General features: G+C 45.7%; 1 protein-coding gene across 4 annotated transcripts; it reads left to right on the top strand.

Annotated features, from left to right (window-relative positions):
* On the top strand, positions 1 to 13,999 carry zdhhc21 (zDHHC palmitoyltransferase 21). 4 transcript variants are annotated; one of them, XM_029252160.1, is made up of 10 exons: positions 1 to 42; positions 286 to 394; positions 2,581 to 2,639; positions 3,747 to 3,908; positions 4,159 to 4,257; positions 5,807 to 5,918; positions 7,333 to 7,471; positions 8,946 to 9,062; positions 11,833 to 11,876; positions 12,189 to 13,999. In XM_029252160.1, the coding sequence occupies exons 4-10, from the start codon at positions 3,755 to 3,757 to the stop codon at positions 12,319 to 12,321; spliced, it is 798 nt and encodes a 265-aa protein (XP_029107993.1). In that variant the 5' UTR covers positions 1 to 42; positions 286 to 394; positions 2,581 to 2,639; positions 3,747 to 3,754; the 3' UTR covers positions 12,322 to 13,999. The 4 variants fall into 4 exon arrangements, with proteins under 4 accessions (XP_029107993.1, XP_029107994.1, XP_018615232.1 ...); XM_018759716.2 differs by lacking the exons at positions 1 to 42; positions 286 to 394 and adding an exon at positions 1,010 to 1,257; XM_018759715.1 differs by lacking the exons at positions 1 to 42; positions 286 to 394 and adding an exon at positions 1,912 to 2,161.
* The last annotated feature ends 1,076 nt before the right edge of the window (positions 14,000 to 15,075 follow it).

A 15,075-nucleotide genomic window follows, 5' to 3' on the forward strand; every position in this document is an offset into this window, starting at 1 on the left:
GCAAGTGGAAGATTGAGAGGCGTGACCGTCCAGCGCAACTGTGTGAATAAATAACTGCTGTTTGCATTTGACTTGTTCGGAGAGACTCTCCCGCGTTACGTGTGGCCATGGCATTAGGAATATTTTCTATGCAACTCTTGAGTGTCCGTCCGTGCGTGTGTTCATCGTTTCTTCCACAACAACATCCACCAATGATGTAATAGGAGTGTGGCCCAGGGAGGCTGCATACGCGCGTACACACACACACACAGAGACACACTGGGTGATCTCGTCCTCCTTCTGCAGCTCCTCTCCAGCGGTCCGTCCGCCGCTCCCCGGATTGCGCGTCCCCGGCAGCGGTTTCGACCCCCCCCCCCCCTCGCCTCGGATGTGGTCTGGAGACGGAAAACGAGCGGTGAGAATTGCGGATCAATAGCTAATCAATCGCCGATCACTCCTTTCTCTTATCGACAGTACGGACACCCCCCGGGCTCCATTCTAGACCACAATACTGTAATAACTGCAATAATCAATGTGTGTAGTAATAATGACTATAATCATTGTTTCATGTCACTGGTAGGGAGCCACACTGACTGACGGCGTTCATTCCGACCTCTGGCTGCACACTTCATAATTCATAACACGCGATGTCCCATGGTGATGACGATGATTATTATTATTACTGCTATTATTTTTGTTACATGTGACTTAATTAATCTCGCCTCCTGCTGCCTCTTAGTTGTAAACGCCGCTGTGTTTGTTTTCACGAGTAACACCACAGGGTCGTTCCGCGCGTCTCATTAAAATAGCCCCACGACAGGCAGATTTGTGTTTTATTCACTGTGGACGAACGCATGGGGTGGGCGCGCGGTTCCGGGTTCCGGTTTCCGGTTGTAGTGGAATGCACCTGTATCGGCCTCACCTGTGCAGGTGACTTCCGGTTCGTGCTCCGACTGTTGAAAGCACACAGTTCGCACGTTTGTACGGGAATACGGGTCTTGGGCTGTGGGTGAGTGGGCGCGGGCGCGCTCGCTCGCTCGCTCGCTCTCCCTCCGCCGGTTCCCCCTCTCTTGAACAGTGTTTTTATCCAGTATTTCACTGTGATAATTACATGACGTCATGAAATGTGTGTTCCAGCGCAGGGAATGTGAATTACTGGGCTAACTATTTGCTGAATGCGTTCTTAAAAACAAATACAGTGCGGGAATTTAAAAGGGAAAAACAAAGATGAAGGTTTTTCATCTTCGTGAGAGAATCCAGTCTTAAGTCATCTCCGAGGTACGATAAGTTCGGTCTCGTTTGCGCTTCCTCTGAAGGTTTTAGACGGATTATTGTTAACCTTTTTAGTTTATTTCACGCCGTGACAGAACGAGGTCCAGAGGAAGGAGAGGCGCGGGCTGATGATGCGGTGGAGGGTGGACGTATGGACGGGATGGTAGGGATGCAGCAGGGAGCGCGGTGGAAGAGGTGAAACCAAGCTCTTGGTTCTAAGATCGTGTGGGCGGAGCTCTGGAGAACAGGCCGCTGCAGATTCCAACGAGCTGTCTAGTCCATCCGGCCTGCACGGCTGGGGAAAGGTCTCCGTCACGCCCATTTTGTTCTAAGATATCATCATTGGATCATGACCTCAGAAGCTGTCTGAGATCACTGCGTGAGGGCTGCTGTTGCTGGTGCCACGACTAGGTGTTCAAGGTGGTGGCAGAGTGAGTCAGTGTGGGGACAGCACTTAGTAGGGCCTTCTGGCTAGCAAAGCAGGAAAAGCAGGACATAGAAGTGGTCAAGGAAGGTGAAAAGCAGAATTCACACCCAGTGCCAGTGTACAGCCATCCACCTAAGTTACTATCAGTTGGCATGAAGTTTCCAGCCACTATCATGTAAAGCATCTCCGAGTCCAGATACCATGTTGCTCTCAGAAGCTTAGAAGTACGGAATCTTGTCGGAGTTCCAAGTTTCTTGGGAAGAATGGTTAGGGGAACCTAATGGAAGAGATTGCAAGGTTTGGGGAACTGGTGAAACAGTGCTGCTCAAAAGGCTGAAGGGCAGGGTATTTGTCCGTCGAAGTGGGCTGAGGGCGTCTGCAGGGAAGTCGCTGTGTGGGGCCTACGGTGTGTTGGGTATGACAGGCACCCAGAGGAGGAAGACCATGAAAGCTGAGGCTGTGGAAGGGGCATCTATGTAGATGGTAAGGGATCAGTAGAGGTGAGCTGTGTGTTCAAGGTACCGCTACCTGAATGCAGGCTGGGGTTTGATCAGTCCTGTCTAGGTCACCTGGGTGAGGGTGTCTGATGTGGAAAAACCTAAAACACCCCATGACCTCAGGTTACATCACTGATGATGTGACAGGTGCATCAGAGGATGTGTGAGATTTAAAAAAAAAAGTTATCATCCAAGTTAACTTACCACATTGTTATGAACTTTATAAGGATTTACCCATTAATACAGCAGCTTTTTCTTACTGGAGGTGGGATTCAAACCCAGCACCTACACAGAATAACAGGCACATAGGACACTGATTCTTCGGTTGTTTGATGCCCACAGCGGTGCAGGTGCTGTGATGGAGACACTGTGTCCAGTAAAGGGTTAAACTGATGTCCTCCACAGATCCCTAATGACTGGTGGCGGCTGAGCCTATAGACTGCAGTGTGAAGAACCACAAGAAGGTGAGTGTCCTCACTTCCCAGATGTTTACCTGCAGTCAGCAGCAGGTCAGCCAAAAGGTGGTGATGGTTCAGATGGGGTTTGGTTTGTGCGCAGACACAAGTTCCTTTATTGTGAATAAGTGCATCAGAGAAATGGTAAGAATTTTTTGATTTTATTTTATTTTAAGTAGTAAATAATAATTTATTCACTGCCAGTGTATTGTTTTACAAGCAAGAACATTGTAGTGTTCTTTTTAATGGTGCCAGTGTCTTAACGTCCCTGAGAGGTACTCTGCTATGCATTGATATTTCTAGGTGTTGATATAGCTGATGATATGCTGTGACCTTGAATATTCATATAAGTTCTTAATGTAATGCACAAATTGTATTTTTCTGAGATGTACGTCGCTTTGGAGAAAAGCGTCTGCTAAATGAATAAATCTTAATGTAATATTCTGGATTCAGGTCTCATCTTCGTACGAAAATGAGTTTTCATTATAATATGTGTCTTGATTTATTGTCGTAGGATACTGTACAGCTATAGCTAAATTTTAACTTTGTTAATATTGACATATTTGGATTCACAATTTTAGGTTTAATTTCAGATTCTAGATAATCTATCCTGACTTGTTCCACTCATTTACCTTTGCTTGAAAAAAATTCCTCCATTGCGTATTTTTCTGACTTTTAATTTTTATCATGATTTCAGTGTTTTTAGGTTTTATGCTGGATTTTGGAAGAAGGGGGAAAGACCTTGATTTTAAGCCTCAGATCCTTTTGGTGATGACTTTTAAACACAAATTTGATTGTGTGAAGCCCTTGTTTTAGGGGTTTGAATTTCCAGTGGATTTACATGCAAAGTGTTTTTTATGCGATTCTTTCTTAAAAGCATATGGCTGCTGTCTGTCTGTAAGGATAAGAATTTCAGGATATTAAGAATTTCATTTGATGTTTATGATTTGAATGTGTTTCTCTTTTCTTGCTGTTATTTGTTAACTTCTAGTTGAATTCATTTTGAGTAATGAATCAACAAAGGGGGTAAGAAACTTCAGGCTGTAGTACAGAAGATTCCCAGCTGCTGGATTCCAGAGTCCTGAGGTTCTCACAGTGTGACGCCTTCCCGGCCAGGTTCCATCATGAAGCTACGGCTCCACTTCGTCGTGGACCCCATGGGCTGGCTCTGCATCAGCGTGGTCTTCTTCATTTGGCTCTACAACTCCTTCTTCATTCCCTACCTCGTGCTGCTGCCACACTTCCGAGAGGGACATGTGTCCAAGCTCGTGGTCGCAGGTAAGTTCTGTCCCGTTAAGCACATCCCACCTGTTGAACCCAGCGATGCCGTAAGCACTTTTGTGCAAATCTGGTGTACTGGGAATATTTCTTGGAAGGTCAGCATGCCCCAGAAGCCAAGTTGTAGTCCACGTGACGTGAGAGTGTCTTGATGGTCAGTTGTCATCCTGGCCAGCAGCCTGCTGGGGGTGCACTCATACCATGTCAGGTTCTGTGAGCAGCTCTTCTTCATCATCTTCCTCTGCCTTAGGCTACTACCTGGCGTCCGCGCTGTGTCTCGTGGCACTGTTCAGGGCTTCCACCACGGATCCAGGCCGAGTTCCGCAGAACCCTCACATTCCCCACTCTGGTAAGAGGAACCCGTCCTGCACCCCTTACATGTGTTACTTCAGAATTATGTCATTTTCAGTGGGTCTGTTTGCCGTATGCATTATTGATGGAATGTTGGCGTAAAACCGTGATAATGGGCCTTGGCTCGTCTCCATTCCCGTTCCCCTCAGTGAAATGTGTCATGTGAATTTCAGGTACACTCTTTCCATTGCCAAGCTAAACCGTTTACTGCAAGCAGCATCTCGTGGGCAGTTCAGCTGCGGCTATTCTCAGATTTTTTTCCTAGTCAGTCAGTGAGGTGCTTTTCACAGGGTGAGTTATGATTTTTATTTATGGACTTATCTATATCTCTGAGTTATGTGTAATATGGAGTAGCTGGTAGCATAGTGGTTAGAGCTGCTGCCTTTAGACTGAAAGGTTGCAGGTGTGAATCCCAACTCCAGCTGTAGTACCCTTGAGTAGGCTACTTACCCGAAATTGTTGCAGTAAAGTTGCTCAGCTGTATAAATGGGCAAATCACTGTAAGATGCTTAACATTCTCACTTTGGAGAAAAGTGTTAGCTACATGAATAACTCTAAATGTGAACATTTCCAACATTCTTATGCAACTGTAAAATGCAGTTTTGTTCCATAATGTAAAACAGCTCCTTTTGTTACAGTTTGAATTTTGAAGATATAAACATTATTTTATAGTGCATTTTCTTCAGCATGTGTTCATCTGCCCTGTGAGGAGGTTGGGCTCTCGGCTCTTTGTGAGATTATGAGGGACCGGACTGGTTACACGATCTCAGGAAGTGTTTCGCTGATGAGATTAATGTGGAAACCCCACGCTAGAAACAACTGGAAGGTCAGAATTAGACTGGTGCTAAATTCTGTTTCTTGATCTTCATTGTCATTATGGTCAGCGATGACCAAGTCTCCTCCACGGAGGTCCTCTTCATCATTGCCTATCTTTTCACATGCAAGGCCAAGGATGCCTTTTATTACCAGGCTTATAGAATATATTTGAAATTAGCTGTTCTTTGTCTCTGATGCCTGAGGGTGGTGCTGTGCAGAGTGAAGTTATGCAGAGTGAAACTGAGAGGGTTCTCTTTTCCTGCCTGTTTGTGGCAAAGCTGAGCTGTGGCTCAGGAGCCACTAGGGGGAGACACAGAACAGCATCTGTACACTGACCTACACTCTGTTGAGAGAAGAATGGTGTTCAATAGAGTCCATTGGTCCCTCTGCTTGTTTGGAATTTTGAGAAAGAGTATCTTTTGCAGGGGGGGGCACGGTGGTGCAGCAGGTTTGGCTGGGTCCTGCTCTCTGGTGGGTCTGGGGTTTGAGTCCTGCTTGGGGTGCCTTGCGATGGACTGGTGTCCCATCTTGGGTGTGTCCCCTCCCCCTCCAGCCTTGCGCCCTGTGTTGCCGGGTTAGGCTCCGGCTTGCTGCGACCCCACTCGGCACAAGCGATTTCAGACTCTGTGTGTGTTTTGCCCCAAGGGAGGACGAAGGTTGGGCACCTTTAAGGCAGCTTACGGCGTGTGGCCCCTGCCCTGCCCCCTGATGCCACTCTCTGTTTCCTTCAGAGCGCGACCAGTGGGAGCTGTGCAACAAGTGCAACATGATGCGGCCCAAGAGGTCCCACCACTGCAGCCGCTGTGGACACTGTGTGCGCAGGATGGACCACCACTGCCCCTGGTGAAGTTGGGGGTCAGGGGACACAATTTTGCACTGTGCCTGTCTGCGTGTGTTCACTTTGTATGGCATTTCTTCTCCCGTGTTTGGCATTTTGCGTAGCATCCTAAAGAGTACTGGTGCCCACAATGTGAGCACAGTGACTTAAAAATTACCGTGCTGCAGGGGACAGTTCTGCAGCATCTTTCTAGGGAACAGGTAGGGGTGTGTTATAATGTAGACTGTGGTTGATAGTTTTCAGTGCATTGTGGGTACCAAGGGTCACATGGTTATGTCTGTGAGGAAAATCTTGCTAGGAAGTGACCCTTGGGTCCTGGAAGAGAAGCTCTGAGTAGTAAATTTGTAGGACTGCACCAGCAATACAACATGTACTGTCTGCTGACTGAGGTTTGCCTCCAGCGGCTGGGCTGTAAACGGACCTGCACTCTTTGGGCCCTCCTTCCTGAGGCTCCTCAGAGAACCCCACTGCTATGTAAGACGAGAACACTGTTGCTTGACTGCGTGCCCCCCCAGCCCCTCTACCGGTGCAGTAATTACAGACCAACAATGTTCCTGCATACACTTTCCTCTGCCTCCCTATCAGGTTCCCCCTGCAGTGAAGGGCAGGTTTTGTTTTAGTCCAGTAAATCGTGATTAGCTGACGTGCCTCGAAAGGTATGACCGACAAAAGGTTTGGGTCGCGTCACTTTCAGTGTCCTTGTTCGCTGTCGGGATTTTTAATACTCTGCAAATTAAGCAGCTTTTGGACTTCATTGGCTCTCTCGCTCTTGAGACACGTACAGCTGAAGTCTTGAGATCAGCAACTCCTCCTTCAAGAGCTCCTTCAGTCTTTCTCTGAGTTCCAGAACCTTCTTTCAATAAAGTGTGGCTGTGGATTTACTGCCCATGTTTACATTTACGTTTAATTTAGCAGATGCTTTTCTCCAAAGCAACTTGGAGTGAATACTCTGTGGTATTTAGCTGACACCTTTTTCATATATGCTGACTTAGTGTTATGTGGAGTACGCTACCTACAGTCAGTCATTCATCTACATGCCAACACAGAGACACACACACACACACTATTGGCTATTTTAGAGTACCAGTTCATGTGAAACACATCTTTGGAGTGTGGGAGGAAAATAGAGCACCCGGAGGAAACCACGCAAACACAGGAAGAACATACAAACTATACACACTGAGCAGTATTCGACACCACCTCTTCTCTCACTGTCCATGCACTGTGAAACTATACTGTTACTGGCTGCACTGTTGTGTTTATCATCTTAAGCACCAATATATATCGATGTACTTTGCATTAGAGTGTTGTCCCGACAATAATTCAGTAAACGCATAAATACAGTTAACAAATCTGTAGCCATTACATCTTCCGCAGTACAGATTTTAACCCATGTCCCTGTATTCCCACCCCCATCAGGATCAATAATTGTGTAGGAGAGGACAACCACTGGCTCTTCCTGCAACTCTGCTTCTACACCCAAGTGCTCAGTCTGTTTACTCTGGCACTGGACTTCTGCCAGTATTACTACTTCCAACCTCTCAGCAAAGTTGACATGGTAAGTGTGTTAAATGGTAAACGGTAAACTTCTCACCCTCAACCCTTCCCCAGTTTGGTCAAACAGGTTGCAACCTGTTCTCCTACAGGGGTCCCAGGTTTTCAACCTGGGATCCTAACATCCACATATACTGTAATTTTAGCTGACAGTCCCCAGCCTATCCAGTGTCATGCTGTGGATGGCGTCAGCTCCCAACTTAAGTCATAACATGATATTCAGGACTATAAAACAACAAAATATGTGCTGTCATCACTTCCCGAGAAAATAACACAGCACGTTTGTCGCAAATTATTGTAATTAATGTCTCAAGATTGGCCACTGGAAGCACAGCTCACAAGGAGCCCATGAACATTGGTTTGTTTCCCTGTGACCAGTTCTAGCATCGTTGTAGGTTTAGATTCCTTGTTTTAATGTCTTTGTACACAAGATGTGATTGGTAGATTTCAGAAGTGTGCAGATGATGTATGAATCCGCATTCTGTCTACCCACTCGCAGCTGGACTAGTTCATCATCACGTCTGTCTTGTGTCAAAGCAAAAAAAATCAAGGAGAAAAATCTGTGTGTAGCTGTGCGGTTGATGTGAATCTAATGCCTCGTGATCCTCATATTCCTGTGTTCTGGTTTTGTTCTGTGTTCCACAAATTAACACAAACGCCTTTGATTGGACAAAAAAGGAGGGAACAGGCAGACAGGCGTCTTCTGCACCGGCTGCTGGGCTCAGATAATTTCTTTATCTTCCTGACCTCAAAGCAGGGTGGGAATGGCTTCTGTTCCTGGAGCAGGTCTTCATATTCTCGGCGGATTCCCGTCTTGCAGCCTCATGGGCCCCGGGGTCTTCAGAGAAGGGGGGGTGTTGAGTGGGGGTGGTTCTGCTTTGAGAAAAGGTGTCCAGGTAAAGTAAATCATTCATTTTAATGCATCCATCACTCACATCCCTCAGTGCTCCATAAGCACAGTGACTGGGGAGAAAGGAGGCGGGGCAAGGCTATGGGCCATGGGCTATGGACCTGAGGGGCCATCAGCTTGTCTCAGTTCCTGGTGAAGCTTGTTGGTTCCAGTCTTAGAAAGAACGTTAATAATTACTGGTGTTGATACATGGCATAAAGGGGGTGTGGTGGTGCGACGGTTCAGCCAATGCCCACTGTGTGGCGGGTCTGGGGTTCAAGGCTTGCTTGGGGTGCCTTGCGACGGACTGGCATCCCGTCCTAGGTGGGCCCCCTCCTCCTTCAGCCTTGTGTCCTGTGTTGCCGGGTTAGGCTCTGTCTTGCTGCGACCCCACTTGAGACATGCGGTTTCGGACAATGTGTGTGTGCGCGTGCGCGTTGCTGTGATCTTGCTCGGAATAAGCTGGTGTTGATGATGGATGGATGGTACCTGACATCAGTTGTATTGTTTTTTAAGAAAAAAAATCAGCTAATTTAGGTGATTTTTCCAACTGTTTCACGTTTGCCTCCCATGTTTCTCTCTCCCCTAGGAGCAGTTCTCCTCTCGCCATGAGCTGGCCCTTCTGCGCATCTCCACCTTCATGGGTCTACTGATGTTCGGAGGAATGAGCGGTCTTTTCTACACCCAGATCACTGGGATCCTCGCTGTATGGGTCACGCATCTTTACCCTCTGTCTTGTGGAGGTGCCCTCCACATGTTGTTAGGAAATCCTTTGTTAAAATTTCCTTCACAGTGAACTTCAGGCATACCAGTCTCAGATCAGTTATTGTGTTTGTTACTGACAAGCACATGTCACCATCCATGGCTGAAATCGGTACACTTTCTGTCTTTATAACAGGAAGCTGTTTGTTCATTGTCTGTCTGGGTGTCAGTTCCGCTGGAGGAAGAGATTATTTGCTCCAGTCTTCAACAAGGAGAGGCTGCACATCCCCGGGCCACCAGTGTGAAAGCCAGAGACTGTTGTGTCACCGATAAACCTGGAGCGTGCCTGGGTCTAATGGGACACTAAGCTACCAGCCACTCGCACGCGCTAATTCTCGGGCTAAATCCGCACAAAGCTGGATGTGAGCCGGCTAGCGGCTGGCGCAAGACTTCCCTGTAAAGCTTCACACGATGCCGCATTATCACAGGGCTTGAGGGGTTGGGGGAGGTTTGTCAGACCAGCACCGGTTTGCTAGGCAAGGTCGGCTGGTCATCAAACGGGGAGGGGTGTGCTTGGAGGGCTTTTGAAAGACAGTGCATGGTTGGACCCGTGGGTGCACGCAGTCCACGCTTCCTGCGTCCTTCTCATCAGCGGTGCTATGCATCTCGGCCTTAGCCCGGAGATAACTTGATAATCACTTTTGACTGTGATCCTTTAATTGATGACATCGTGTGAGGGCTGGCAAAGAGGATTAACTGTGACCCAGTTAAAATAATTAGAAATTACTCATACTCTTTAAAAAGAACAGATACCCTAATCTTATTTGCCATCACGGGCTCTGATCCACCAGCCACGGATCCACCAGATGTGACCGATGCGTGCGATTCGGTTAATCTGGTTGGCGAGTAGCTGTGGGAGGAGTTTGGGCTAATTGGAGAGGATTACACCTCTTATTTTAAAGGAATATTCTGTGAAGGATGTGCCAGGGTTGCATCCAGATGTTCTCACACATGCGGGCTGCTCTTCATGTGAAGAAGCCCTTGGTCCTCTGGTGGGAATGACCAATGGGAATATAGTACATTCACTGAGCTATTGCTGGATAGACTCAAGCATGTGTCTCTGGAAAGTTCAGGTTCAAATCCCAGAATGGGCCCTTGTGTAGCACCCTTGAAGAAGGTGCTTAAGGTTAATTGGTCCTGTAATACATGGTACAGTCAGTAAGTTCTGAGACTGGTTGCCGTGAGTAGCTACAGTAGTTAGGATAGAGCTGTTACACCATCAGGTGTAATGCGCATTTACTGACGGCTTTCAATTTACTGACTGTATCGAGTGCAAAATTGTATCTGTTGGTAGAGAAAGCATATCCTAAGCAACATATTGATATTTACTGGTACCAAATGCCAAAAGATTTTATTAAACTACTCTCTATCGATGTGGATTCAACTCCGGCTCAGTCTGCGTGTAGTTCGCATGTTCCCCCTCCCAAAGATGTTTCTGTTGAATTAGCAACTCTAAATTGCTCTTTGTTTGTGTTTGTGTGAGAGAGAGAGAGAGAGAGAGACTACCTTCTAATAGACTGACATCCTGTCCAGGGTATACTCATACCTCAAACTCTATGTTTTATGTTTCCTGCATAGGCTCTGAATGACCGTGACCCTGCATTAAACAAGCCGTTACCGATAACTAATAAATGAAACGATTTCTAAGACAAGCCCTCTGCTAGTTCAGGAATGTTCTGGAATGAAGCATGGCAAGCTGGTGTTTCTGAGTCCAGACAAAATCCCTGTGTTGGTCCAAAATCCAAACATCTGTGCTCCTGTATGAAAACATGGAGTTAAATATTACCAAATCATAACGTTAAGGACAGGCCTTAAGTGGGTGTGGTGGGGGGGGGGTCACTTGGCTGTGAGACAGTTTCCCAGCTTCCAGTCACTCATTGGCTGGGGTCTGTCCAATCACAGGACTGCGCCAGGTCACGTGGCAGCACTTGCCGCTGCTCCGTCAAGCTGGTGCCGTTTTTTGGCTCCTCCTGCGCTTTTCAGGCCCGATAATCTGGTGCAATTTACATACTGGCTGTTTGGGCCGCCTCATTTGTGCGTTTGCCGCATACAGGGATTTGCCCCCACGTATGCATCCCATTGTCTTCGAGCAGCTGCCTCATCCGGCTGCCAAGTTGGCGCAGGAGAAGCCGTAAGGGATTCTCCCTGGTGGTGTCTGCTTTGTCCCCGTTGTATAAATTACCCACAGTGCAGGCGCGGTAATCGGCCTCATTAGAAGGAGGCTCACAGATTCACTTCTGGATGGAGGCAATCAAAAGCCTAAAGATGAATTTTATAAGTTGTCTAGCTGCACCATGCGGTACCCAGGCCCCAGGGTTTGTCTCAGCTCCCCTGATGTCAGTCTTGTATTTGGGATGTTTTTAGGTTGAACTGAAAACTTATTTCGCAGGCAAACGTGATGAGCTAGGTGTTGGGGTTCTCCATTGTGTAGCAGTAACGGCTGCAGTAAAGTCACTAATAAGATGCATCAGGTTGTACAGCACATAGATCCATTGCCTTCCAATTGAAATATGAAGGTTCAAGTCCTTGTTATTGCTGCAGTACCATTGAGCTAGGCACCTACTATGCATTGATGCACTAAAAAATTACCCTGCCGGATAAATCAGTGCAAGAAGCTTAATGTACAAATCTCACGTTGTAATTTGCATGGGAGAAAATGGTCAAATGATTTTAAGAAAAAAATAGTAATATGCGTTCTCTTGCCTCTTTGACAGGATACAACCACCATTGAGAAAATGTCCCACTTCATGGACCAAATGTGAGTACCTTTGCCCTTACCCTGCACGGGGAATGTCGAGCTGTTATTATATTGGCTCAGGTTTGCCTCGGATGCTTGGCAGGTTAACCATCTGACCTTGAATAAGATCTCTGCCTGTATTTACTCGAGTGAAAAAAGACTCTGGTTCTTTGTTCAAGGCCAGGCTGTCGACATGCAGTCCCAGCTGCATCCTTTACGGGGTCTGAAGGTAGATGCTCTCGGGAATAGCCTCCTCTCACTGCTTGTAAGCCTTGCTACTCCCACACACTGCTCCTCAGCCATCCTCACTGCTCATTCCCTTTGGTTCCACAGGAAGACAGCCAGGAAGCCCTGGCAGCAGACGTTTGCCGAGGTCTTTGGCACACACTGGAAGATTCTGTGGTTCCTGCCTTTCAGACGGTGGCGTCCTCTGCGTGATGCCTACCACTTTCCCAGCCATGTGTAGACGGTTGGAGTATCCTTCCCAACCCCGTGCCACCCGCCATTTTGACCAGCCCCCAGCAGACATCCGTGGGTCGCTGTATTGATGCGTGCTGCCTTGGCTCTTGTCGTCGCTCCTCTCTGCTTCTTCACCCCCTGCCCTCCGAAAGAACTGTTCACATGTTATACTTCATCCATACTGTATTCCTCTAGGCAGTTCCCTCCCCTTTTCATTTAAATTCAAGCCACACTGTATTCATTTTAACCCTTAATTCAAAGAGATAAGTATGATACCTATTCATGAAACAAGAATTTTTTTCCTCCTCATATATATGTTTACTTTAAACTCCACATGAAAAGACTTGAAACACTTTATTCTTTTGTTAATTGCTGCATCATATCTAATCAGGGAAAAACAGGGTTTGTAGATGGGAGTGTGTGTGGTGCAATGTGTTGCTTGTGCAGGCATTGTGGTACTGATGCATGTGAAGCATGAACTTTTTTTTGTTATTCACAGTGAATTGTTATAATAGTTTTTGTTTTAAGACTGTGCTTTTTTTTTTTAATTTAAATTATGAATCCATACAAGCTTCGCAGAGGTTAGATATGACTCAGCAATACACGTAAATGTGTTCTCGATCAGTCTTAAACAGAACTGGCCACAGAGTCCTGCTCCTCAGCACTGGCAGACAAAGCCAAGTTGTAACTATCTTGCTGACAACACTCCCAGAAAATTCCACTCAAAATATGGTGTGTTTAGTTGGAGGACTGTAGCGGTTTCCTTCGATTCCATTGTATATGAAGCACGATCACTGCATAGTCTTAAGTGCCTCTGTAGAAAGCTGTCTCGTCTTTATGGCGGTGCACGTCAGCCCATCGATCAACAGACCAAAGACCAACATGCCTGTGTTGTTGGGTGTGGCATTAGCTAGTTGAACTAGTTATGATCTGACACGTGTTTCAGCCGTATTACCCTGTGCTCCTTGGGATTGATTCTGGACCACCATGGCTAAACAGTTACTGAAAATGGACTGGTGAACAGATAAACGGTTTGATGAATTGATAGATTGGATGGATAGATGGATGGATTTATGGACTGATTGGATGGTTTCTTCCGCAGCTGACATAACTCATCCTTCCACATTTCTACAAAGTGATGGCTGGAGTTGTCCTGTTGCTGCAAAGCCATAGCAATGTTGATAGATGTTGATGCTTGGATGAATTGAGTTTTTTTTCCCCCCCTACCCTGCAAGGGTAAAGTTTGGTGAATTTGTACCGAAGGGACTTATTGCAATCCGTGGTACACAACTGTGGAATATTTCCGAAATGTTATTTGTAAATCTTGATGCTGTCTTATGTAGAGTACGCGTCTTGGTGCACATGGTAAATCAGCACTTTATTCTCTTTCATACATTTAACGAAACATATCCAACACTGCAGAGTTAGAGTATGAAGATAATCAGTGGAAGTTGTCAATATTTAAGGTGCAACCTTTTGTTGCTTGGTATTGAAATTTTTGCAAGACCTGTTTCAATTTGTGCTACTCCACTTTATATGCCAGTTTAGAAAAATGTAAGTATGATAATGTTGGGAATGTTTGATTTTAATCTTACATTTTAAGCTGTACACAGGGATGAAGAAATGCTCACTGTAAAATCACCACCTGTCCTCTCGTCCTCTTCCTCATATTTAACACTGTGGTATGTGGCTACTCAAATTTTTCAGATTATATTCCTTTATAGATTTTAAAAATGCATCCTACAGGTTGTGTTTGTGAAGTGTCAAACTGAGTATATTGTTTTAAATTTTAAGCTCTCTGCTTTTAATAGCATTTTACAACTGATTGGTTTAAGGTGACTTTTTTCTTGTGTGTTCTTCCTGTGATTTATGAGTACCTTTCCAATACTACCTTCACTACATTGTCTCTAGTAATGAGACTTTTGGGTTTTGAACTCTGCATACTTTTGTACATCTTTAACGTGGTGCCCCATTTCAGCACAAGGTTAAAGGTTGTTGGATGATGCTGAGTTCTTCACTGGATAATATTTTACTCTTGTTAATGTGTGATATGATACTGAAATCTTATTATTGGATGATAATGATAACACTACTGGACTAGATGATAATGAGCTGTTATCAATAAGTAATGTTGGCCTCTTGTTTATGAATTATTTTGAGCTGTCATTAATGATATTGAGCTCTTGTTAATGGCTATTCCTTTCCTTGAGCATCATACATCATCTTTGGAGGGGCTGCACAAACGAGTGTGGTATTTCCTGCACAGTAATGACAGGTTGTATGTCAGACCCCACAGCTTTAATGTGCAAAATTGTAAACCTGCAGTGAGCTGTAGCTGTTTTGAAGCAAAACCTGGTGATATAACATCACTGCTCACATAACTAATTCATTTTATACAACTATAGCCGTTAAGAGATCTAACAAAAGTTGGGATTATAGAAGAGGGATTATTGGTTGGGTTAATACATGGATTTATTATTCTGTGAAGCAATAATGATGGATAAATGTTTTCCTTGCCAGTAAGGTTGTCTGAACTGCCTTGCCAACCTTGCTGCTCATCAGTCTTATGAAGAGCGGTTTCATTACCTGTGTCACATACAGAATCCGATAGTGTGGGACAGATGGTCCCTGCAAATGCCTCGGACACCCTGGTTATCCCTGTTAAAATGTACCAGAAGGAAAACACTGACAATGACCAGGGTGCATTTAGTTTAAGATGGTGAAAGTTCAGGTGTCCCATAGTGCATTACTTTTCTATACT

The sequence above is a fragment of the Scleropages formosus genome, chromosome 5 (assembly GCF_900964775.1).
Source record: "Scleropages formosus chromosome 5, fSclFor1.1, whole genome shotgun sequence".
NCBI lineage: Eukaryota > Metazoa > Chordata > Actinopteri > Osteoglossiformes > Osteoglossidae > Scleropages > Scleropages formosus.

Coding starts and splice junctions, on each gene's coding strand:
- zdhhc21 (XM_029252160.1), top strand. CDS start 3,755: ATGAAGCTACGGCTCCACTTCGTCGTGGACCCCATGGGCTGGCTCTGC. Junction 5,919..7,332: donor ATGGACCACCACTGCCCCTG/GTGAAGTTGGGG, acceptor CACCCCCATCAG/GATCAATAATTGTGTAGGAG. Junction 9,063..11,832: donor AGATCACTGGGATCCTCGCT/GTATGGGTCACG, acceptor CCTCTTTGACAG/GATACAACCACCATTGAGAA.